We start from the raw sequence: 25,462 nt of genomic DNA on the forward strand, positions 1-25,462 counted from the left end.
TAATCTCATTGGCTGATAGTGGCGTCGTGGGCGGAACGCGTGAAACCATTTCTGTTTCGTTATTGGTGAGCTTGTGTGTCAATCACAATTAAATCTGGAACTAGTTTGTCTGTCGATCAGTGAAATGTAAATATAATGATATGATTTAAAGACAGGAAAGTTTTGTCACTAAATTGATACAGTGGGCTTAAACTTCTACGCTCTACGTTCATGTAGGCTAACTGCTTGTTGCGCAATTCGATAGGCCCTATGTATCCAAATAGAGCTGTGAATGTTATTTATACTGACGTGGTCTTGTAGATAGACTATATAGAAACGATCAAATTTGATATATCGATGAGAAATTCCGGTGCAAAACAGGGTTTGGATGTATCATAAAAATATATGATTTTGTAAATAAAATGCATTAAAATCAGAATGGAGAAACACGCATCATATAAAGTAGCCTACAATCAAAAATAGAGCAGAATCTGAGTGCAACTGGTTATACTAGTTAGTTGGTCCGCCGATGAGTGTAAATGTCCCGTGTGTAGCCTACTGTCTTGTAATTCAGTAGCATCTGGATTTCATTTTCCTTTGATCTTTTTCAATAACTGGAAAAACAGGTTCAGATGCTTTACAATACATTTTACAAGACGTTCCACGATGAGCTAAGATAACTGAGTGTTCATAAACTCTTGAAAATACTGTTACTCTTCACCGTGGTAACCACCAGTAGTCACGTGTGGGCAGAGTATCAAGTAGGCCCATTCAACTTCCAGTATTTTGAGTAATTTATCTTTTCAAAACAATGCAAAAAATAAAGTCGGTCTCAATTAGATCAATTTTAAAACTTAAAAATCTAGTTTTCAAGCAGATAAGTGTAATGTGTCTTATTAATTAAATGAAAGCATAATTATATAATTAATGTTTACGTCTAATCGATGAATTATGGATTTTTTTTAATCAGCCACTAGATGGAGGCAGTATAAATAACTTTAAATTGCCCATGTGTCTGGGCCTAACTTGGGCCAGTTACCCGGTGTAAACTGCTGCCCCTCTGTGGTAGTGTCTTGCACAATAGGCCTAATTTTTCAGCATTTAGATGTTTATAGTTTATTTTTTATTAATTATCAATTATCAAACTAATTATCAATTAAGAGCAAAATCATATTTAAATATTTGTTACATTTTATTTTATTATTGTTTTTGTTGCTTTTTCATGATTATTTTTAACATAATTTATTTCAAATTTACTGTTTAAATTAAGCTAAAAAAAAGTCTATAGGCCTATTATTTACAGATGACAACTTACTCCATGTGATCACATGTCCCGGTATTAGGGCAACATGTGTTCAATGATCTTTATTTCGTGGCCAACAACAGTGGAAATGTCAAATAGTTGTTTATTATAGTTGTATATTTATTTATTTACTTGCTTAACCAGAAATGGACCTTTACTGGATTAGCCTGGAGTACAACGATGGAAATGTCAATTTATTTATTTATTTGCCTTTACCAGAAATTGACCTTCACTGACTGGAGTAAAATAGCCTACTCACTGGAGTAAAGAGTGTGTCGAGTAAATGTAAACATTTGATAAAAACTGAAAATGTAGTTACTGAGTAGACTATATGAAGTAGGTTTGCATCTACAGGTGGGTAGCGCCCAGCAAATGAAAAGTTCCCATTTAGGGGAAGAGTAGCTGCCTACAGAGGCACAGAATCACCCCCACCCACAGCTGCAGCACAGACGCACGTACATGTACATCCACTTCACTTCATTTAGACTGTCGCTTGGAGTGGATATACCGGGAATGGGATCTTCAGCGAGAGCTAAGAAAAACTTTCAATTTTTCCGCGTTTATGCCCTTCAGAGACTCCTCTTTATCTTGCGGGAATAGTTGGGAGCAAACAAAGACAAGACATTATATTCCAATGTGAAGAATCGTAGTATAGTTGTGAGTGTAAGAAGTTTCCTGAAAAGAAATACGAATGGGATAAATTCTGTAAACAAGATTACATAGCCTAAAAGGAATTTTAATATTCGGAACCTTTCCCTAAATCAATTTGACAGATTTTCCAAATTAGCCTAAATAAATAAATTTAAACAATTTCAAATAATTATTTTTTTCCTTTTTTTAAAGCAAAACAAACAACCTTGCACTGAACAGCCTGAACCTGAACGGCGCGTTAAAGTGTTGTTAATTTTGGCAAAAATCAATTAAAGGGCCATAGTCAGTGATATTGTAGAAGCCGATTATTCCTAAAGGAGTTGAGCGTGTGTATGGAGAGAGGCGCGGACACCTGTGCGTATTCACCATGGCGAAGTGGTTTAAAGATTTCCCAACTAGTTTGAAGACTGGATCCGACCGCATCCGTTCTGCTTCGGAATCGGGAACTCAGTCCCGTCCCAAACCGGTTCTGACTATCGGTACTGGTTCGAAGGGGAGTCTGCGTAAAAATGCTGGAGCGGAAAACGGTGGCAGTGGTGGAGGTGGTGTGGGTTCGCTTCTTCACGGGAGAAATCGTAAAAATTCGGCCATCGAGCTGGGACGGAACCACTCCAGCACCGGCTCACTAAAAGACGGGAAGATATGGGAAATTCTGATCCCTGGGAAAAGTAAGAAACACACCAAAATGGAGGGATTTGAAGACCATCGCACCTTGCGGACCACCAGTCTTGCTGACGCGTACATGAGCAGAATGATCAAGGTTAATGATCCAAAATCCAGTGCAGGAGGATCATCTCCAGACAGCGAGAGGGCCAAGTCACCAATCAGAACAGAAACGGTAAGTTTGAGAATGAGGCAACACCACTAAACAAGCAATGAATAATAATTATATCATGCACTTTTTTTTCAAGAAAATGTTTGAAGTCATCTCTGGACAAAAAGAAAAATACACTCTTAAAAATGCGTGTTTATATGTGTGTTATAACCATTTATGGTTCCACAAAGAACCTTGAACATCCATGGAACCTTTCAATTTTACAAAATGTTCTTTATAGTGGGAAAGTTTAGACCTTTTAAAATGTTCTTCACACAAAAAAGAACTGCTTTTTAAGAACTGCTCACTGAAAAGTTCTTTAGGGAGACCAAATATTGTTCTTGTATCTGGAATCACTATTCTTTTGCTAGTTTTGGGGTATTATGCACTTTCATGCTGGTCTACTTGCTGATGAACTGAAATAAGACCAGCTCAAACCAACTGGAACCAGCATATAGGCTGGTTTTAGGATGGGTTTTTAGCTGGGATAAAGGAAGAATAGGCCTGATCTGAGTGATAAAGTAGGCCTCAGAGAGGATGTTCTTTTTAGTACATGACATACTGTTGACTGTGAGAACCAAACAAACGTCTTTGTTTTGAAAATTGAGATCAATATCTCTCTTCCAGTTCTTTGTTTAAACAATATCTTCTCCCCTCCCTCAGCCCACTCTTTTCTCTTTCGTATCTTTCTTTCCTCCCTGCCCGCTCTCTCTTTTTCTCCCTATATGCTATTTTCATTGAACTGCTGTATTATAAGCAGACACAGTGGAGCTGAAAAGCAACAAACACAATGAAAGCCCTTTCCTTGCCTCTCTTCCTGTCTCGTTTCCTAGTCATACACACACTCTTCTCTCTGTCTTTGTGGGAAACACACTTTTGTGCTCGCATACACACACACCCTTGCTCACAAATACGCAAAGAATACAATGCATACATAACACAATAGCTCCATCCCATTCTTTCAGTCCCTGGTGAAGGCAGTGTTTGAAGAATTATGTCACTTGATACATAGACTGAAATCCTCTCCCATTTACGGACATCCCCTCTAGCTACACTTTGAACATAATAGCACAGAAATCAGAATCTCATGAGGTCACACACACAAAGAAACAGTGAGTGAAGGGAGAACGATGGAGCTCCAGGCAATGTTTTGTTGACGTTGAACTTTAAATCTGAAGGAATGAATAGGTGCATGAGTACATTGAGTTTGAGATGAAAGTACAATGCACTAAACTGAAAATGCACTGTTATACAATTATGGTTGAGAATAATATAAAATGCTATATATTTTTTTCTTTTCTTCACAGAAAAAGTTGTTTTTCTTTAAAATGTCTATATACAAGATAGGTTTCTATATGTTTTGTGTCGTGTATTAAGGTTTAGTTTTTCCCCTTTTCATATTTTAATGTGTATCTAAATTATTTATAGGTTTAAAAACATTTAAATATTCAGTCTAAATGTAAAATCTAAACTAAACCAAATAGTTAACCAACACACAAAGGCAAATGATTACAGAAAATCGTGAGCTTAAGTTTTAACTGAAAAGTTGATGCAAATGTTTAAATGATCAAATGTTTAGCTTCACATTGCTGCTATATCCTAACAATAAATCCACCCTAACTACTGTAAGTGCCTCATAAAATAGCCTTGATTTCATCTTTTTTGTTGTTGTTGTTGTTGAAAATGATCCTTCAAAAACTGAGTCCTGTTTTTTGTTCTGCTGCCTGTTGCTTATGATTACAAATACTTGTGATTTATCTTGGTATTTGTTGATATACTACAGATTCATCTTTGACTTAATCATAATTTCCTGTGGTTTCACTCACTTGTAAGGTGAGCTCAAAAAAAGAGTTGCTTCATAAAATAAACTTCTACCTAGCTGCTCTTTCAACAGTTATACAGTGATTTGTTAGGAATGTGTCTAATATATGTAGGGGAAAAATCACTTGGTGTATATAAGTGATTGACAACAATGCCATTCGCTTTAAAAACCTTCCAGTGTCATATATTACAATTACTAATTACATTTAATATAGTTTTTAAACAATTATTGCAATATTTAACACATTGGATAAAAAAGGTGAGAGAAAGAGAGAGAGCGCATTAATGTTGACATCTTGTTCTGCATCTTTAGCACATGGGCTATTTACTTGTAAATGAAGCATCTGGATATGCATATTAGGTAGTGATTTCTAAGTAAGGCCATCCTTTTCCACTTTCAGTGAAACAGAGCGATTAATTCAGTCCTGTTTAATGATACATTTGAAAAAGTGGGCAGTGGTTGGCTGCTCAAAAGCAAGGTCAATAACAGAATGTGTTATATTATTATGGTTTGTAAGTATGAGAATCTGTGGAAGCTTGATAAATGTGAGCCTAAATGTGCAGTCACATTTACTTTGGTTCTGCAAATTTTTCACAAAATCTAGTCAATAGGAATCCACATGATCTGGAATTTCACAAGGCTGAAAGATTTCCCCACACAGATTACACAGTTGGTCATGCAAATTTGTATTGACCAACAGAAATCTGCTTATTTTGAAAGTAACTTCTATGTGATCTTCCCTTCATACATCTCTACACTATTGACAATTGAGATTTGATTTTGCTAATGTGACCACACTGTAATTACAGCCCAAGAATAAATAGTTTACTTGGGCAATGTTTCACAAATAACTTTCTAATAATGTTCCTATCCGGTGAAATCTTCTGGAAAGAGTTCTGATCCCGCATGTAAATTTGTGCCTTTACACAGAGATTCGCCGACGAGGCTCGAAGGACTTGTTGAAAGTGTGTGTGGTGTTGAATGGAGGAGAAAGCGAAGGCTCTGGACCCCCTCAGATCTATGATGTCCCATATGAGGAGGTTCTGGAGGGAATCCCCTTGACCCGACCTGAGTCTGACCCCAGACCACCGGCTGAGTATGAGCTGCCCTGGGAGTGGAAGAAGGAACAGATTGTTAGAGCGCTGTCAGGTAACAGCCTTCACAATCATATTAGAAGCAGCTTCTTTATTTAACATTACTGATGCATAGACACAGTATAATGAGGAAAACTATTAAACAGTCATTTAGAAGTCAGTTCATGTTATTGAGGTACTTATGATGTAGCAGTTGCTCAAAACATTTGGGATAGCAGGGTGGGGGTCATTATTGCCAGATGCCATAATAAACACTGTGGTGGTTGATGTTTCTTTCTATATACAGCTCAGTTTGATGGAATAGACCGCATGTCGAAGGAAGAATCAGGTTCTCCTACTGTAAAACAGCAGACACTGAAACATAAGAGCTGGACCCCTAAAACTCTTCGACCGAATCCCCCGTCCCCGACTTCCCCTTCATCTCCCAGCACCACCCCAGACAGTGAGACACCAATAGTTGATCCCACCCTGCCCTTGGAGAAACAGAGGTGTGTGTTTGTGTCTTAAAAACGTGGTGATTTTATCTGGATTACCTGAAACTCAAAGAATGAAATGATGAAAATAAAATTGTAATGAGAATATGTGTGCTAAAATATACAGTATATTAACAGCTATGACATGAAAAACATGATCACCTTGCTACTGTGTATATTAGCACTTACAATAGAGGCCAACTTAACAGTTTACATGTCAGGGACTATATCAAGAAGAAAGTCATCACTTTGTGAATCTTCACAATAACATTATGTTCTAATGAAAATTTGCACTCTAAATGTTTTTATTTTGTAGTATATATTTAAAATTTTATATTTTTGCACAAATAATGTTTTATATTATTTTGTATATAAGATTTGAAATTATTAATTATGTTTTTTATGTTTTTGAAATATTTCTGAAGAAACATGTGACTGCAGTCCATTACAGGAAAAATTACTTCCTTTTTTTCAAGTACAGGAAAAAAATACATTTTAAAATATATTTAACTTGTAATAATATTTTACAATATTACAGTTTTTTACTGTATTTCTGATTAAATAAATGCAGCCTTGGTGATCATAAGAGACTTCTTTCAAAAATATAAAAAATTTTCAATTATTCAATTTTTTTTTACACAAAATAAAAACATGAAGGGCGCAAATTTTACTATTACGTTTATTATGAATTATTATAAATTATTATTATTATTATTATGGCTATTACATGCCTCACAAAGTGCATGTAACTTTACTATATTAACAATATAGCACGGCCGCATACTCAAAAGTGAACATTTTGTCATCATTTTCTAACCCTCATGTCATTTCAAACACATGACTTTCTTTCTTCTGTGAAACATAGATATTTTGAAAAATATAGATATTTATAAAATATAGATATTTTGACAAATGTTTTTGTCCATTCAATGAAAGTCAGTGGGATCATCAACAACATTGGACCCCATTGACTTCACTTTATGGAAAAAACACTGAGACCTTTTTCCAAATGTCTTCTGTTGTGTTCCATAGAAGAAAGAAGGTCATACATTGTAATTTAAATTTTGAGTTTCAGTTTGAAAATGTTGCTTTAACACTTGAAATGCATTATTTGGCAAATCTATCCATTTGTACAGTTGCTCATCTTTCTTAATGCCTCTTAATTCTCTTCTTATACATTCTATACCTTCTCTAATCATATTACATAATCAAACCGTGTAGAAATAAGAATCTCCTCCCCTTTTCTCCCCTCGCTGTCTCTCTCCTCAGCTGGTATCATGGCAGTGTGAGTCGTCAGGAGGCGGAGTCTCAGCTGCAGCACTGTAGGGAGGCCAGCTTCCTGGTGCGAGACAGCGAATCAGCTACCAGCAAATACTCCATCGCCCTCAAGTAAGTGGATGCTTGTGTATCTCTGAAATCAAGAGAACAAGAAATGAGTTAGCAGTCCTGAAAAGCTGACGTAGATGATATAAGACCCTTATTCCCCTCTCTTGACAGGACAAGTCAAGGATGCGTGCACATCATCGTAGCGCAGACTAAAGAGTGCGGCTACACACTGGAAAAGAGCAGCTGTGTGTTTCCAAGCATCCCAGAAGTGGTGCACCACTACTGTACCCAGCGCCTACCTTTCACCGGGGCAGAACACATGACCCTGCAGCACCCCGTGCCACGCACACACTAAACACACACACAAACACATACTGAACTTATACATATTCACAGCGTTCTCTGGTGCAAAGATGTGAATGTACAATACCATGGAGCCTGCCAATCACATGCCAGCAAAGCACAGCTTAAAACTCTTTGTCTAACTGTATGTATGTAGATGTGCGCATGGAAAGGAGTAAGTGAACAAGTGGAACTTGTGTTTTCGCTTCTTTGAAAACTCACTTTTTTTTTGCTCACATACGACACTAGAAAGGCCAAAGGAGGAAATGTATTTCAATGAAACTGTAGTTTAAACGCAACAGTTTACGTAATGCGTATCTGTTGCATACTTTTGTTTGTTATTTCCTCATCCCTTGTTTGAGTGCGCTGGAGCTGCGGCCTCATAAATTCATTCCCAATCATTTTACTGATCTAATTTTGTGCCTGAAGGAGTGACTTGCTTCTAAACTCCTCCTGCTGGCAGCAGCGGTAAACTGCAACAGTATCATTCCATTGTGTTACTCTCCCTGAAGAGACACACATTTTACTCCCTTAAACAAAGCATTGAAGTGGCCAAAATCTGCACAGTTGATATTTTTAGGATCCGTAGTGTAGATTTAGTTTTGAATTATAGCTGAATTCTCATATTATTTTTTCTTCTGAAAAAAAAAAACACTTTACCACACATTGGCAGTTCCTGTATAGCTGAGGTTAGATCGTTAGTTCGGATCAATACAGCAAATTGAAGCTAGCTCGTTCATCAGATAAATGAGTCATTGCCGTTGATTGGCTAATATTCTTGTCTGTACGTGATAAAACTTTCTATTGATTGGTTTGAGTTTGGGAATAGTGGGATGTCGAATGGATTTACTGACCGTGCAGTCATACTTGGATTCATGGCGTACCGAATGTAGCATCACTGTCTTGGTGATGGGAAGTTACATTTATCTGTCTTTTTGTTTAAAGGTAACAGGTTCCATTTTAATCTTAAAGGATGTTAAAATTGATTCTTGTTTAATCTATATGAGAGAAATGTGATGGGAAAAACACGTTCACTGAAGATTTTGCCTTTGTACAATGTAAGACTGTGCAAAGCCTGAAATAAAGCAGATTGTGCTAAATTTGTTAAATCTCTCAGTTTCTTTCACATTCACACATAAATGTTCCTAAAGAGAAAAGTAACATATCAGAACCACAACAGATCTATTGTGCTTAATCATTCACAATACACAAGCTATAACCATATATATATATATATATATATTACTCGCTTTATTTTTATGCAGAAACCAACTCAACATATTAGAATGATTTCTGAAGGATCATGTGACACTGAAGACTGGAGTAATGGCTGCTGAAAGTTTTGCATCACAGGAATAAATTACGTTTTATAATATTAAAATAGAGAACTGTTATTTTAAATTGAATTATTTCACAATATTACTGTTTTACTGTTTTCGAGTGAATAAATGTGACCTTTGTGAGCATTAAAGACTTTCAAAAACATTTTTGAAAATCTTACTACCCTTAAACTTTGAACAGTAGTGTACATCATCGGTGCAAGGATCTTATGATATCATGCACTAAGAATCATCAGCGGTTTACATCATCAGAGGTTTAAGTGTTTCCCAAACCTTTATTAAACATTGCCAGGGCATCTCAAATTCAAGGGAAAAAACATAAATAATAAATAATAATATTAAATAAATTAAATAATAGGACTAATGCATAAGTAAAATAGCAAATGGGATATGTTTTAAGAGCTCAACTGACAGAGCATAGTGCTAGCAATGCCATTTCCCAGGGATCACCCATACTAAAATATAAACCGGAAATGCATTGCATGTGCAGTAAGTCAGCTCTGAAAAAAACATCTGCCATATGAACAATTGTAAATGTATGTACGTACTCATCTGATCAGGTTGAGCACAAAATATATTGTCTTTGTGAATATATTCATTCTCGCCCACCTCTTTTCGCAAAGAAAATGTCTGTTTCTCGTATTTCCTAATAGCCGACTGAGACCACAGTATTCCCTAGTTATTCCTTCACATTGCATTTAAAACTGACAGGAAAAACCTATTCAGTCAAATCCGTTGCTAAATAGTGTTCTTCACGACAGCTGAAGTCAGTCAGTGTGTCAAAATCACATAAGTTAGAGAAAGCTGCCAGCAGCAAATGGCAGGAGACAGACAGGGAAGGAGAGAGGGAGGGGTAAAGGGGAGGGAGGGGTGGCATAAGCACTCGGGGGTCCCAGTCTGTAAATAATTCAGCAAGAGACTCCGAGCACTTGGAGCACTGAAGTTTCCCTGTCAGCTCAACTCTGCAGAGATAGAGAGAGGGAGGCTGAAAAGTAGTATACGAGAGAGAGAGAGAGAAAGAGAGAGAGAGAGAGAGAGAGCACAAAGGTGTAAACAGATTATGAAATCAGAAGGAACGACAGAGAACAACGATCTATCTATCTAAACTCTATTTAATTGTTTTATTATATATATATATATATATATATACACATACATTTTATTAAATATATTATTAAATATAATATATTATAAAATATATCATATCTATTATTATGCATCTACTAGTGTGTGTATCTGTACTGTAATGTCAATGTGTAATACAATGAAAATGGATTAATTCAAACTATAGTATCACATAGCCAGATCTATATAATCTCAAATATAGGCTATTTTATAATCAAACTATCATACTAGCATAATTTTAATTACTTCATCTGTTGACTTGATGCCGCTGAACTGCAGAGCTGGTGCAGACATATCCCCATTGCTATGATCAGATGCTTTCTTAACGGCTGCTTTCTCACCACTGTCATTTTTGTGTTGTGTTTATTTTGTTATTGAGAGGAATGTGCATAGCACATATTTACATATGCATATTAACGTCACTCTCAGCAGTGTGGATGTTAATATGTATTTAAGTTTTTTAATTTGAGCAATAAGTTGCTGGCATACAACCCCTTTAAATATACATTACATAAATATGCAAAAACATTACATGGTAAGGTCAAACACGGTGGAGGACGCTTTTTGCCCTTGTTGATGATGACAAATATATTATTATTACTCTTACTTTTTAAAGATCTTTTTCACATTTGCTTCCTATCATCTCTCCATTTACAAAATGTTCCAAATACTTTGTAGTAAGTCAGAATATGGAAGACATATGCCAAGAAGCTTGAGATATCCTCAGTTCTGTGTGACTCACTGCTCATAAAGAGCATAGCTGTACACTATGGTGTGAAGAGGACATGAATACCTACATAACAGTCAACCAGTGAGTCACCAGTGACCAAGCTTTTGCTTTCCTGCACATTAATTCCATCTCCCTGCTCGCTCTTTCTCTCTATTAATCCATTCTCTCTTCTCTTCCCCTTTCTTGTAATGTCTCCACATCCTTCTCTCCATCCTCCTCCCCCCATAGTGTCTTCAGGGATCTAAAGCCGAGGTCATCTATAGGGATCCCCCAAGAGAAAATGCAGAAATAGACATTTTGGCCAAAATATAATATATAAGTGTATGTGTAATGTAAGACAGAGAGAGCCATAAACATTGTGAGTGCCATGAGACGCAGAGAGAGTGAACTAGGAGACGGGGAGAGCTTGGGAGACCCCATCATCTCCCCGGAAGCGACGGTTATTTCTGGAACGCTGAGCACTGAGTTTTGACACACAGCAACTGCAGAACCACTGGTTGAAAGGCCGGAAGTGACTGACACGCAGACAAGAGTGGTTGTGATGTGGGGACAGGACTCAGTCATACGGGGATGTTACCGATGCTGACTGGTGGAGAGACGATACCCATCTCCTTGAAAAACTCACACCCAGCCACCCGCTCCCCTGGGGCAAAACAAATGAAGCGTAAGTCTCCATACAGAGCGAGCTTCACTTCCTGATGTTGGAGTAGGGTGATGCTGTCTTACAACAGCTGGATGGTTGACGGCAAAATGTGTATGTGATGTGTGAAGGTAAAGAGATTATTAGAAAAAAAATCACATGCTAAATGTTGATTATTACTGTAATAACAGTTATTAATTTCAGTTAATGACTTTATGTAGGCTACAAATCCAATACAACTTGAGAGCTGTTTTATAAATCATAGATTTTTATTATTATTATTATTATTATAAATATAATATATTATAAAATATATCATATCTATTATTATGCATCTACTAGTGTGTGTATCTGTACTGTAATGTCAATGTGTAATACAATGAAAATGGATTAATTCAAACTATAGTGTCACATAGCCAGATCTATATAATCTCAAATATAGGCTATTTTATAATCAAACTATCATACTAGCATAATTTTAATTACTTCATCTGTTGACTTGATGCCGCTGAACTGTAGAGCTGGTGCAGACATATCCCCATTGCTATGATCAGATGCTTTCTTAACGGCTGCTTTCTCACCACTGTCATTTTTGTGTTGTGTTTATTTTGTTATTGAGAGGAATGTGCACAGCACATATTTACATATGCATATTAACGTCACTCTCAGCAGTGTGGATGTTAATATGTATTTAAGTTTTTTAATTTGAGCAATAAGTTGCTGGCATACAACCCCTTTAAATATACATTACATAAATATGCAAAAACATTACATGGCAAGGTCAAACACGGTGGAGGACGCTTTTTGCCCTTGTTGATGATGACAAATATATTATTATTACTCTTACTTTTTAAAGATCTTTTTCACATTTGCTTCCTATCATCTCTCCATTTACAAAATGTTCCAAATACTTTGTAGTAAGTCAGAATATGGAAGACATATGCCAAGAAGCTTGAGATATCCTCAGTTCTGTGTGACTCACTGCTCATAAAGAGCATAGCTGTACACTATGGTGTGAAGAGGACATGAATACCTACATAACAGTCAACCAGTGAGTCACCAGTGACCAAGCTTTTGCTTTCCTGCACATTAATTCCATCTCCCTGCTCGCTCTTTCTCTCTATTAATCCATTCTCTCTTCTCTTCCCCTTTCTTGTAATGTCTCCACATCCTTCTCTCCATCCTCCTCCCCCCATAGTGTCTTCAGGGATCTAAAGCCGAGGTCATCTATAGGGATCCCCCAAGAGAAAATGCAGAAATAGACATTTTGGCCAAAATATAATATATAAGTGTATGTGTAATGTAAGACAGAGAGAGCCATAAACATTGTGAGTGCCATGAGACGCAGAGAGAGTGAACTAGGAGACGGGGAGAGCTTGGGAGACCCCATCATCTCCCCGGAAGCGACGGTTATTTCTGGAACGCTGAGCACTGAGTTTTGACACACAGCAACTGCAGAACCACTGGTTGAAAGGCCGGAAGTGACTGACACGCAGACAAGAGTGGTTGTGATGTGGGGACAGGACTCAGTCATACGGGGATGTTACCGATGCTGACTGGTGGAGAGACGATACCCATCTCCTTGAAAAACTCACACCCAGCCACCCGCTCCCCTGGGGCAAAACAAATGAAGCGTAAGTCTCCATACAGAGCGAGCTTCACTTCCTGATGTTGGAGTAGGGTGATGCTGTCTTACAACAGCTGGATGGTTGACGGCAAAATGTGTATGTGATGTGTGAAGGTAAAGAGATTATTAGAAAAAAAATCACATGCTAAATGTTGATTATTACTGTAATAACAGTTATTAATTTCAGTTAATGACTTTATGTAGGCTACAAATCCAATACAACTTGAGAGCTGTTTTATAAATCATAGATTTTTATTATTATTATTATTATTATGCACTAAGAAAACATGTATTTTAAGAACTGTTCACTAAACAAAAAACAAAACTCTCATTCAAATTCTGAACAGATTATATAAAGAATCGAGAATCGCAGCATCACACATTCTAGAATGTTCATGGTCAGTTATAATAATCATAGCCACAGTGAGTTCAGCAGCTTTGCATAATTCGCTTGCAGTGTATTTTGAGAGTGCAGGTCCACATTTCCTGTTATATCTAGACAAAAAGTTTTTATCAGTGCTTAAAGAGTAAAATGATCAAGCTGTCTTATTGATAATATTAAGAGGTATGTATATTTTGGGTTAACCAAAGAACCATCCATGGAACAATTCTTACAAGATTTTTTTTCTTAGCAGAAAATCTGAAGAACCTTTTAACACCGCGAAGAACCATTTGTGCAGTGAAAAGAACTTCTGTGATTGCTTGCAATTCTCCACCACTTCTTAATGACCCGTTTGATGGAAGTAGATCTATAACAGAATTAGTTACACCTTTCATGACTAGTTTTTTTGTGGAAACTGTAATTGTACTCAAATGTTCTGATTACTTTTTGAAGTCATAGTTCCTAGACAGAGAAACTATTTTCGATATTTTCACAGAATGTGCTGTCACTGAAAATCCCCTTCATTCTGAGTGGCACTGCGAGTCTTCAGGTGGACCAAATGACCTTGTAAAGGAAAAAACACATTCTATGTAACCGGATGTAGTGAAGGGGAATCTGAGGTATGCCTGCCTCCCCCGCCCCGCCCCTCCCCTTCGCTGTTTCTGTCATCTCGTCGCATCTCCAGTCCTCTCATCTGCTCTCGCGCACCGCGACTAGTCCTTCGTCTACCTGGCTGCTCATAAAACCGTTCCCACTCCATCGCTGGGGAAAACCACGCGTTCAGCGACCTACAGCCGCTGATGTAACGATGCCAGGTACCGAATAACGTCGAGAAGAAAGAAAATAGCTTTAACCCTCGCGCGCGTGTCCACCTCGACAAAGTCACGCTCCGATACGCACGACCACACGCGCGCACGGGAGAGAGCAGTTCACGCGCGGCAGATGCTTCCCAGTCCTCGCTGAGATGATGGCTCTGTGGACGCTCTTCTGCATCCTCGCCATTGTGAAAAGTAAGTTATCTGGTCAAAGCAGGGGAAACGTTACGTTGAGGCTATTATTCGCAAAACAAGTCGTAGCCTACGTAATGCAGGTTGCTGCGCGAGCACAGTCATGTAGACTGTATGATATTGAGAGATGTTTGGCGGTGGGCTATGAATCTATACAATCACTCTGGTGATGTGGTAATATTTCATGTATGACCTGAGTGTTAACGGATATATCATGTCCATATTTTCCTGTAAGTTGCGCATAGCGCGTGCTGTAGCGCATTAATATAGAATCACGGCGGCGGCATGTTGGCTGTTTCTCATTGTGCGCAGAAGTGCTGAGCAGCGGTTATGGCACTGTAAGCCTGAATGATAATACACATCATTATGGCAATGAGCCGCAACCGCCACAACTGCTGAGATGTGATTTTTTTAGAGTCTCTCTGGGGTCTACTCTTGACGGAGATAACATATAATTTGTGCTTATCACTCAGCATTGCCTCGCAGGAATGGTTTGGATAGTTGCAAAGCTTGTGTTAAATTGTCATGATCATAAAGCGAGGTTGCAGAAATGACTTGAAGTGTGCGTGTGGAAACAGAAGGCATGGGTCTTTATTTACATAATTAAATACAATTACATAATTAATTTATTTTTTGCATTACATCATCATGTAAATATTCCTATAATATTATAAGATAATCACAATAGAATTTTATGGAAATCTCCATTGAAATGCTCAAAATATACCCATTAAAGTCCAATACAGTGGACAGACGTATTTTCCATTGTGGGAAGTACACTACAACAAAAACATTTTTACATTACAAATAATGCCTGAATAAAAGTGTAGAAGATCCAGCTTCTTTCTTTCTTTCTTTCTTTCTTTAATTGTGTTTTACCTAACTGAATCATCTGGAATCAGAAAAGATTTTAGAGGCACTTGGTACTACTACTATTGTCAGCCATGTTTGTTTTATGTGTCATAAATAAAAACACAGTTACTGTATCAGGACAGTTGAATGATCAAAGGAGGATAAAAGACGAAGGACTCCAAAATGAAAATTTGCTGAAACTTTACTCGCCCTCAGTTCATTGTCGATGAGTTTGTTTCTTCATAAGAACAGATTTGGAGAAATTTAGCATTACCTCAGTTGCTCACCAGTGGATCCTCTGCAATGAATGGGTGCCGTCAGAATGACAGTCCAAACATCACAATAACCCAGTCCATCAATTAAAGTCTTGCAAAGTGAAAGCATGTATTTTTGTAAGAATATTAGAACATTTTGTAAGAATAATTTGTGTAAGTAATTTGCTGTAAAAAGTTCCCTGATGATCTCTAACAATCTACTGTTGGTGTAACCTAATATTGTCTAATTCAGTCATTTTAAACAATGTTTCATTTAAAACCAGATCATTTAGATCTTACCACAGTTTTTAAAACATTTTGATGATGTAATGGTTGCAATTTTCCTGTTAGAAACACACTGATTGAACAAGAATTATAACTGAACAAGCTTAGCATGAAAGAAAAAATAAATAAATATGCCTGCACACATACACACACATTGCAGGCTCTTGGAAATCGGCTTAGGTCCTCCTTTCTAAGTGTCAGACCCCAGAAGGCTAATTCAGTTAATTAACTCTGACTACAAGCAAATGAGTAAAAAAACGAATGACCGTCAGATGTGTGGTGAAAGGGTTTGTTAGGGTCAAAAAAGAGGAGGGCTCTCACTCCACCATCCCACATCCTTCAAGCCCATAGCCCTCTTTTCTTCTTGGTACAGTATAAGCATTTTCAGATTCTCTTCATAAGGATAGATATAGTACTAGTATATTAGTGTATTAAATTCACTAGGCAGTTAATGCAGTTACCCACCCAATCATATTAGATAACCATTAACTGAAGAGGACTGAAAAGGTTGTTATGGTGATGAACAGACATGCATCCAGTGTGTGAATGATTAGGGTTACGTAATACATAAGGAGTATAGCAGTGGCCTGTTCTCTCATTAAGTGACATCAAGTCAGAAGCACTGATGAATCAGATGAATACAATCAGAGTTATATAAAAAAAATTCCTGGCTCTTCCAAGCTTTATAACGGCAATGAATGGGGGTCAAGATTTCAAAGCCCAAAAAATACATCCATCCATCATAAAAGTGCTCCACACTTTTATATACACCTAGGCTTGTATTACATGTTTAGCTTTCGTTCAGCTAAAACCCAACACTCTTTACTTTTGAGTTCATGTTTTGAGAAATAATCTTTTAGGGTATGTTAGTTAAACTAAAGTGAAACATTGCAGTTGAGATTTTAAAGGGAAAGTTCAACCAAAAATGTAAATTCTGTTACCATTTATTCAGATGATGAATGACATCAGATGAATACAATCAGAGTTATATAAAAAAAATTCCTGGCTCTTCCAAGCTTTATAACGGCAATGAATGGGGGTCAAGATTTCAAAGCCCAAAAAATACATCCATCCATCATAAAAGTGCTCCACACTTTTATATACACCTAGGATGGCTTGAGGGTGAGTAAATCATGGGGTAATTTATCCCTACTTATAAAGATTGTGTCTTCTGAAGAGAAACAATGTTTATATGTGAATAAAACCCTAAACAAAATCTATTGACCAAATAAAGTGATCGTGACTCTTCAGAAAACTTGGATTAAACTGCTCAATTTATATGGATTTGAACATTTCATATGGAAATGTATTTATAAACGTTTTGAAGCATCAAAGTATGGTGCAGTGGGTTTTAAATCGAGGGACAAAAATGTCTCAGGTTTTTTTTTTTTTTAATTTAAGATCAGAACTGACAGGAAGCAAAGTGGGAGAGAGATATAGGGGGGCGGGATCGGGAAAGGTCCCTGAGTCAGCATTTGAACTCAGGACGCCCGTAGTGCAATGGCTCAGGTTTAATTAAAAATATCTTCATTTGTGTTGAATGAAAAAAGAATAAACGTCTTATTTGTTTGGAACGACAGGAGGGTGAGTAAATGACAGAATTTTCATTTTTGGGTGAAGTATCCCTTAATAGCACTACTTCCACCACATTTGACCTAATAATGTAATCAGTTTGAGTCAGTAATATTAAATAAAATCTAGTAGATAGATAGATAGATAGATAGATAGATAGATAGATAGATAGATAGATTAGATAGATTAGATTAGATAGATAGATAGATATGAACTTGAAGCACATTTTTATTACCTGGCAAAAAAAAATTTTGCAGCAAAAAGTGCTGTACAGGCTTATAGTAGGATAGGAAGGCACAGTATTCATAGGCACCCACCCAGCCAAAATATATGGTGAATCAATATTCAGTTCCTCTCACCTCGTCCATTCTGCCCATGCATTAACTGTAATTAATGTCAGCAAGTCGGTCCTGGCTCTGCTTTGCTGAACGTCTTTCTGTTCAGCCTCTCATTATCAAGGAGGAGCAGATTTGGCAGTGATTTGGACTAAATACAGCTTCGGCCTTGAGGGAGCTGTAAAAACAGACAAAGACTGTTGTGGAGTGACTTACGGCCCACCTTTATCTACCCGGCTGATCGATGGTGGAGAAACAGAGGGTCAAGCCCTCTCCACCTCCTGCATTATAACTCTGCTACAAACTCACACCCAGGAATCAGACTTTACAACATACCGCTACATAAGCCAAAGATGAGATGGATGGATGGATGTTTTCAAACATGGCTGGCAGCGGACGGTGGAACAGAAGGCAGACTTTGACATGGAATAGTCAGGCAAGAATCAGTGGACACCATTCGGTGTGTTTCTTCAAGAACGAGACAGATCTCAAAGCTGCGGGCTTGCATACTAATCAAATTACATGTACGCAAACTTGCCCATGCGTGTATCACCTCCTTTCCCATTCGCACACACACATAAAAAGATGCGCATTTTGAGGGGTCAATAAAGAGCAGTGAGGATAGGTGCGGATGGGAGGTTCACCTCCTGGTCTATTTTTAGCGTTTATTATTCACACCTCAGCACACACACTCCTCCTCGCAGAGTCAGTGTCTTACTTTCGGTTAAACACACTGGCTCTCAAAGGACTTTCAAGGACGTTCTGGCATCTTCTTTTAGTACATAAACCGATCGCAAACCCCACCTTGCCTCTCAGAGTGTTTACACTTCTCCATCTAGTTTAAATTAACTGTTCACTCAAAAAATAAAGTTCTGTCATCATTTACTCACCCTCATGTCGTTCCAAACCTGTATGGCTTACTTTCTTATGTGGAACACAATAAGGAGATTATTTTCCATCCAATTACCACACAATGAATATGTTGCTTTAAAGCTACAAAAATGAGCACAAAGCTTTGGGAAGATGATCCATACACTTGTGTGCTGTTTGAAGCCATACAATAGCTGCGGTTCAGAAATAGATCAAATTAAAATCTTTCCATTGGAATATTCTGTGAGCTGTTAACCCGAGAACTGACTGTGTCATCTAGAGCTAGATCAGAGAGGTTTTGTGAATTGAATCAACCGATTAGTTGAAAAGATCTTACTCAAAAGAACTGTTTGTTCACCAATCGGACATCACTTCTCTCATGAACACCAGTAGGAGTGCTAGGAAGAAAACTTGGAATATATGCATTGTAAGCCTAATGGACCACTTTTATGCTACTTTTGTTTTGAATTTTGCATCATTTTTGAAGCTGTGAAGGTCCCATTCATTGTAATTGCATGTAAAAGTATTACATATCAAATTTCTGCTTTTGAACTTTCTGTTCAGAAAAGAATGCTGAGAAAAGCATTGTGGTTGCCACATCATGGTTAGCACAACTTCAACACTGATCATATAAAATGTCAATATCTTGAATAAGGGACACTGCAGAATGGAGTAATGATTGCTTTTGCCATCACAGCAATAAATTATATACTTTATTTATCATATACAAAATACATTAACACCATTTTTTTTTATAATAATAATATTTCACAATATGACTGTTTTTACTGTATTTTTGATCTGGCCTCAAACTTTTGAACAGTAGTGTACATTGAACACACAAACCCTATTTTTCTTTCCTGTCTTTCTCTGTTTTTCTCTCTCTCTCTTTGCTGTTTCATGTAAATTGTGGCTTATATGTGCATATAACATGCTTACATTGCACTCTTGTCATCTGATCTGTAGGTCAGTCATGCTGGCTCAACACTTTAACCCATCTAGATAAGACAGTGATCTGGCACTCTGGTCTGCTCTCATATCTCTGATCCACAGACCATTTCAACAGCCAACAAATGATACTGAGGTTTTCCAGTTTCACACAGATATCCAACCAGCATGTTTTGCATGCTAATCTTCTACAGTAGTATCTGTATTATTGAATATCTGTCAAAAAAGCTTATAGACCAGAGGTCTTCAGCCTTTTCATGCCAAGGTCCCCTTAAACAGACCGAGAAACAGAGAGAGAGATGCATTTTTAAGCTGGCTGCATGATAACAATGAATATGGTACAATATTAATGTATTTACATACATACAATATTAATGTATTTACATACTTTCATTGCAAAGCCATGAAAATAACCATTGACAAACATATATATCATACTTGTATATTAATCAGTATATTAAACAGTACTATACATTACATTGAGCTTCTTTCGTTTTTGCTTGACGTTAATGCAATATAGTATTTTCGTTTAACACTTTTTAATGATTTAAAAAAGAAAACATGAATTGTGTTATGTGAGGTAAAAAGCACAGAACTATGATTCAGCAAAGACCTTATGAATATTCATAACTCGTTACCTTATTTATTCGGCGTTGACCTTTTGTTCATTATATTCTGTCATCAGGCAAAACACATGCCCAGATTATTTGTAGAGAAAGATGGACTATGATGTTCTTGAGATGTCAAGAATTTTCCTGGGGGACAGAAAGAGAAAGTAAGCAAGTAATGTGGAGAGAGAAAGAGGATTTTTAACTTTTAGCTTTTTGGATGGCAAGGCTTTTACTAACAGTAGAGCTTTATCATTTATTTTACGAGGACAACTTAAAAACAGCTATAGATTAATTAAAGAATATGAGATCTCATATTCATCAACTTCACTTTTTAATATATTCAAGGTAAAAAAAATGTTTGAGAAAGAATTTAATGGAATCTAATAAATTTAAATACAAAATGTATTTTATGCAAATATGCGTTATACATTGTTGAAGCAAAACAATTTTTTTGTAAAACAATTTTTTTTGGTGATCAACACTTTTTAATAATGAATGCATTTCATTACTTGAAATATATAAACAAAACTCCAGGACAACAAGGACTTAATAGTCAGGTGTATTAATTTCTGATGAGCTGCTGTTTTTTAATCCAGATGTGCCCATGTGTTGCCAAGCCAATGTTCATTTTAGATGATAGCAAACAAGCTCAGACATGCCATTCTAAATCAACCAGACATAAACCTGTCAACACAAGCTGGAATAATTGTAAACACTCAATTTTCAGAACCTTTTTGTGTCTATGGAGCATATAGTGATGGTACAGAAGAAAGCCAGATCCAGAAACAGCACACAATGTATGAAGGGAAGCATAACAATAAAACAGGTTCAGAGTGCTATCGATCATTTTACAGCACATTTAAAGAGGGATCTCTGTGTTCAAAGTTGAGTAAGAGTGTTGTTGAATTGCTTAAAGGCTGATCTTTCGCTTCAGCCTTTAGAACATAGTGATGTGCACAAATGCAGTGATTACAATGTTTCATGCATCAATCAGCAATGCAGATGTGGTTTTATTGCACAGAATGAAAAAACAGTTTGCGTATGTAATGATTCTTATGACATAAAATGACATTCTGAAATAACAGTACGATTTGAGCAATTTCTAATTCTGCTGATAAACAAAAAAGTGGCATCAAAACCATATTTTGAGAGGTAGAATTTGGGGACATATTGTCAGGCAGGATTATCCTGTAAAGGAGACAATGTCAGCCAGATGAGCTTATGAAGCTGACTCCCCTCGTGTCCTTGTGGAATGGATGCGGTATGTGTGATGCAATGCGATGTGCGGTAACACAATAGCTTTCTATGGCCAGCAATTTGTTTGGCCTGTCTTTGGAAGCTTTCACCGTTATGAGTGTGCTTTAGATGCTCAGATCAATACCATCAGCTCTAAGCATCTGTCTAAAACACATCGTGCTATTCCTCCTAAATCAACTTCTCTATTTCTTCTTCTCTGAAGGCCATGTACTGCAGAAATACAGCAAATAAATATAGCACAGATATGTATATAATAGCCAGAATGGAGAGACTTATTTTATGCAGGAGATATTTAGGCCTATCAGCTATTCACAGCTGAATGTACTGTATGAATGTGCCACATGCATATGAGCTTTTTGTGGCATTGGAATGTCCTCTTTGACCAGTATTATGTCATTCATTAATTAAAATACTATCTAATATGTGCATGAGTGAACGTGTATGTGTGTATGTTAACTAACCTACATAAATGTGGTTTGATAAGACTGGGGAAAGGGATAAAGTGATAGTCCACCCAAAAATGAAGATTTTGTCATTATTTATTTATCCTCATGCCATGAATTTCTTTTCTTTTTTTGGCAGAAAAAAATTATATTTTGAAGAATGTTGGTAAACAAGCCATTTTGGCTCCCATTTATATCCATGGATTGTGTGTGTGTGTGTGTGTGTGTTTGTGTGTATATGTTTTTTTGTGAATTTCTTTTCTTTTTTTGGCAGAAAAAAATTATATTTTGAAGAATGTTGGTAAACAAGCCATTTTGGCTCCCATTTATATCCATGGATTGTGTGTGTGTGTGTTTGTGTGTATATGTTTTTTTTTTACTCAGAAAAAAGTGGGTGAGTAAATTATGAGTGTGACTTATCTCTTGAAAGAAAAAAGATGGGAAAATGATCATTTCATTTTGTGAGGAATTTATAACAAAAAAAGTGAAAATTCATATTTTTTTGAGCAAAAAATTTTTTTTTTTATCTCAAAACATTTGAGACCTGTAATATTTTTGGATGATCTGTTTTCTTTCTAGGTTATTTGTTAAATGTTATAATGACTGAAAGATACTATGTGGACTTATAATATAGGTTCAATATAATGTAGTAAAAAAAGAAGTATATTATTATTTATATTATTTCAAATAATAACATGATTATTTTCTTTGAAAACATATTATTCATGTCAGATCAAATATACTGTATATATGGTATTGTCGCTTTGGGCACATGTTTCTCATACCAAGAGATGGCATGTCAATTTGTAGTCTGTGAGTTAATAAGGAAAATGTAAAACATGTCAGAATTGCCCGTGGTCTCCCTACAATACTCTCTACAATATTTTTCTCTACACAAGCCAAAGCGCAAGGAAACATTATAAGCACTTACAGAGAGAGCTGGAGAAGACAGCATCCCACTGCCTGGCTTTATATAGCACAGCAAACACACAGAGAGAGGATCAAAGAAGAAGAGAAAACAAGCTGATTTATTAAAATACCTTCTGCCTCAACACAACCCCGCACAACATTGTCTTAAAGAGGATAGAGAGAGAGGAAAGGATGGATGAACTGACAGAAAAGAGGATGGAGGATGACAAGAGGAAAGAGAAAGAAAAGGAAATTAGGATTGTCATTGCAGCATTTGCTGAACATTAACAGTTATTTCAAAACCATGGACATAAATAAGGGGTTGGTCTTCTGTTTGCTGTTATAATAGCTTTCACGCCAGACTCAGTGAACTTTTTCTATGTGAACCTTGCTTTGCCTATTATGATTCTGGAGCAGGACAAGTATGCCCAGTTCTACTACAATGTTTGTTTAAGGAGACTGAATGGCTGTATTCTTGATTGTATGTACACTTTAGTAGTAGGAGAAGCTGAAAATACTTTTCCACATACTTTTGGCAATCTGTGTAAAATTTGACCCTTTTGCACACTACTGTTGAAAAATGTTTTGGGTAGGTAGGATTTTTCAGTGCTTTTGAAATAAGTTTCTTATGCTCACCAAGGCTACATTTATTCAGTCAAAAAATACAATAAAATAGTAATATTATTACAATTTAAAATTACAGTTTTCTATTTGAATATATTTAAAATTACATTTATTCCTGCGATGGCAAAGCAGAATTTTCGGCATCATTACTTCAGACTTCAGTGTCACATGATCCTTCAGAAATCATTCTGATTTGGTTCTTATTTTTATGGAAACTGTGATACATTTTGTTTTCAGGATTCTTTGATAAATACAGCATTTATTTAGGCTACTGTTACTTTTGATCAGTTTTAAGCATCTTTGCACACATTTATTCTATCCACGAAGCCAATGTATAGTTCTTCTCAACTGTTTTCATATCCTTTGCAGATTTTTAAATAAAAGCTATCATATGATTTTAATTTTTTATTTTATTTTAATTTTTGAATTGGTTTCTGCTCTAATGATGTTAAAGCAAATAAGATACAATTACACAAATTATTCTGTTCAAAAGGTGATTTCTTGATATCTTTGATTACTTCTGAGTATTGCCTTATATTATGTAAATATCTGTTATGCAGCATCTTCATGGTATAAAAAAAATGTATCTTCATCTTAAAAATTGTATTTTCAATTTTTTTTAAAGCTTAACATCTTACAGATTATGTAAGAGATAGCCTATTTAAATTTATGATTTAAAAATTTTATGTAACACCATATTTATTAATATAAATAAAGACACACAAGCACACAACTCTCCAAATAAGGTAACTCACTCTCAGTCTTTTTTAACAGAGTCATGACATGGATTTTTAAGGCTCCTTTAAGACTTTGCTTTTTTTTTAAACAGGACATGAATATTCTTTTACTCTTCCATTTGTCCTGTTGTTGACAGACTCGAGCGCAAGGCGAAATCTGTCAAAATGTGAACTTGCATCGGTATACTATTGTAACGGGGCTGACAAGACGTGAGACGTGCAGATCCATGTGCAAGCTTTTATTAAAGCAGAAGAGGTCAGAAACACAGGCAGGGTCGAACAATGGCAAACAAGTATAATGAGGGCAAGACAGAAGAGTAATCCAAAACGGGTGTGGTCGATAAGCAGCTAACAATATCCAGAGGGCTTGACACGAGGGGTTATCCAATAACAACGCAAAGGTCCAGGCAGGGGCAAACAGTATCCGAACAGGGCAAGACGAGAGAGGTAATCCGAAGTACACAGGCAATAATCAGAAGACGAGGAAACAGACAAGGCAAGACTAGGCTAAGGCTATCGAAGGGAAACAGGCTCCATAGAGGAGTTATCGCTAAGAGAGTGATAAACGCATACAATACTCGGCAGCCAGAACGGAGTGAGATTGGGTGTTAAATAGTGAATGAGTGATATGAAACAGCTGTGTGCAATCAGGGCTGTGTGCAATCAGTGCAATGAATGATGGGATATGTAGTCCGGGGTGATGTGCAACAGTGTGTAGTGCGAGAGTCAATGAAAATGGAAAGGGTGACCTCTGATGGCTAGCAGATGGAGGTTCATGGACCGGATACGTAACAGAGCCTCCCCCCCCAAGGAGCGGCTTCCAGACGGTCCAAAACACTTTACAATTCCGGAGGGCGGTGGAGTTTAGGCGGAACTGGGAGAGGGATGGAGGGCCAGGTCCACCTGGAAGTGGAAAGACCGGGAACTGAGGCAGAACCAGCGGAGTAGAGAGCCAGGGCGAAGCCGGCAGTACAGGTGGAGCAGAGAACCACCAGAGCCAGACAGCAGACCACCACGGCGGGGCAGAAGACCACCACGGCAGAGCAGAGGATCACCAGAGCCAGACAGTAGACCACCACGGCGGAGCAGAGGACCACCAGAGCCAGACAG

General features: G+C 37.0%; 2 protein-coding genes across 2 annotated transcripts in view; both read left to right on the forward strand.

Moving 5' to 3' along the window:
• The first annotated feature begins 1,771 nt into the window (after positions 1-1,771).
• On the forward strand, positions 1,772-8,904 carry LOC107596127 (SH2 domain-containing adapter protein E-like). The gene is made up of 6 exons (XM_016286779.1): positions 1,772-2,771; positions 3,713-3,729; positions 5,462-5,718; positions 5,950-6,151; positions 7,406-7,525; positions 7,634-8,904. The coding sequence occupies exons 1-6, from the start codon at positions 2,301-2,303 to the stop codon at positions 7,815-7,817; spliced, it is 1,251 nt and encodes a 416-aa protein (XP_016142265.1). The 5' UTR covers positions 1,772-2,300; the 3' UTR covers positions 7,818-8,904.
• A 5,440-nt stretch (positions 8,905-14,344) lies between these two features.
• LOC107594892 (neuronal acetylcholine receptor subunit beta-2-like) overlaps positions 14,345-25,462 on the forward strand; it is a 39,901-nt gene continuing 28,783 nt past the window's right edge. Inside the window, exon 1 of the mRNA XM_016285106.1 lies at positions 14,345-14,658. Within this exon, the coding sequence (XP_016140592.1) occupies positions 14,613-14,658 (46 nt within the window). The 5' untranslated portion in view covers positions 14,345-14,612. The remainder of the gene's footprint in view (positions 14,659-25,462) is intronic.

This window comes from Sinocyclocheilus grahami, unplaced genomic scaffold, assembly GCF_001515645.1.
Source record: "Sinocyclocheilus grahami isolate Dianchi unplaced genomic scaffold, SAMN03320097.WGS_v1.1 scaffold11.1, whole genome shotgun sequence".
NCBI classification, from domain to species: Eukaryota; Metazoa; Chordata; class Actinopteri; order Cypriniformes; family Cyprinidae; genus Sinocyclocheilus; species Sinocyclocheilus grahami.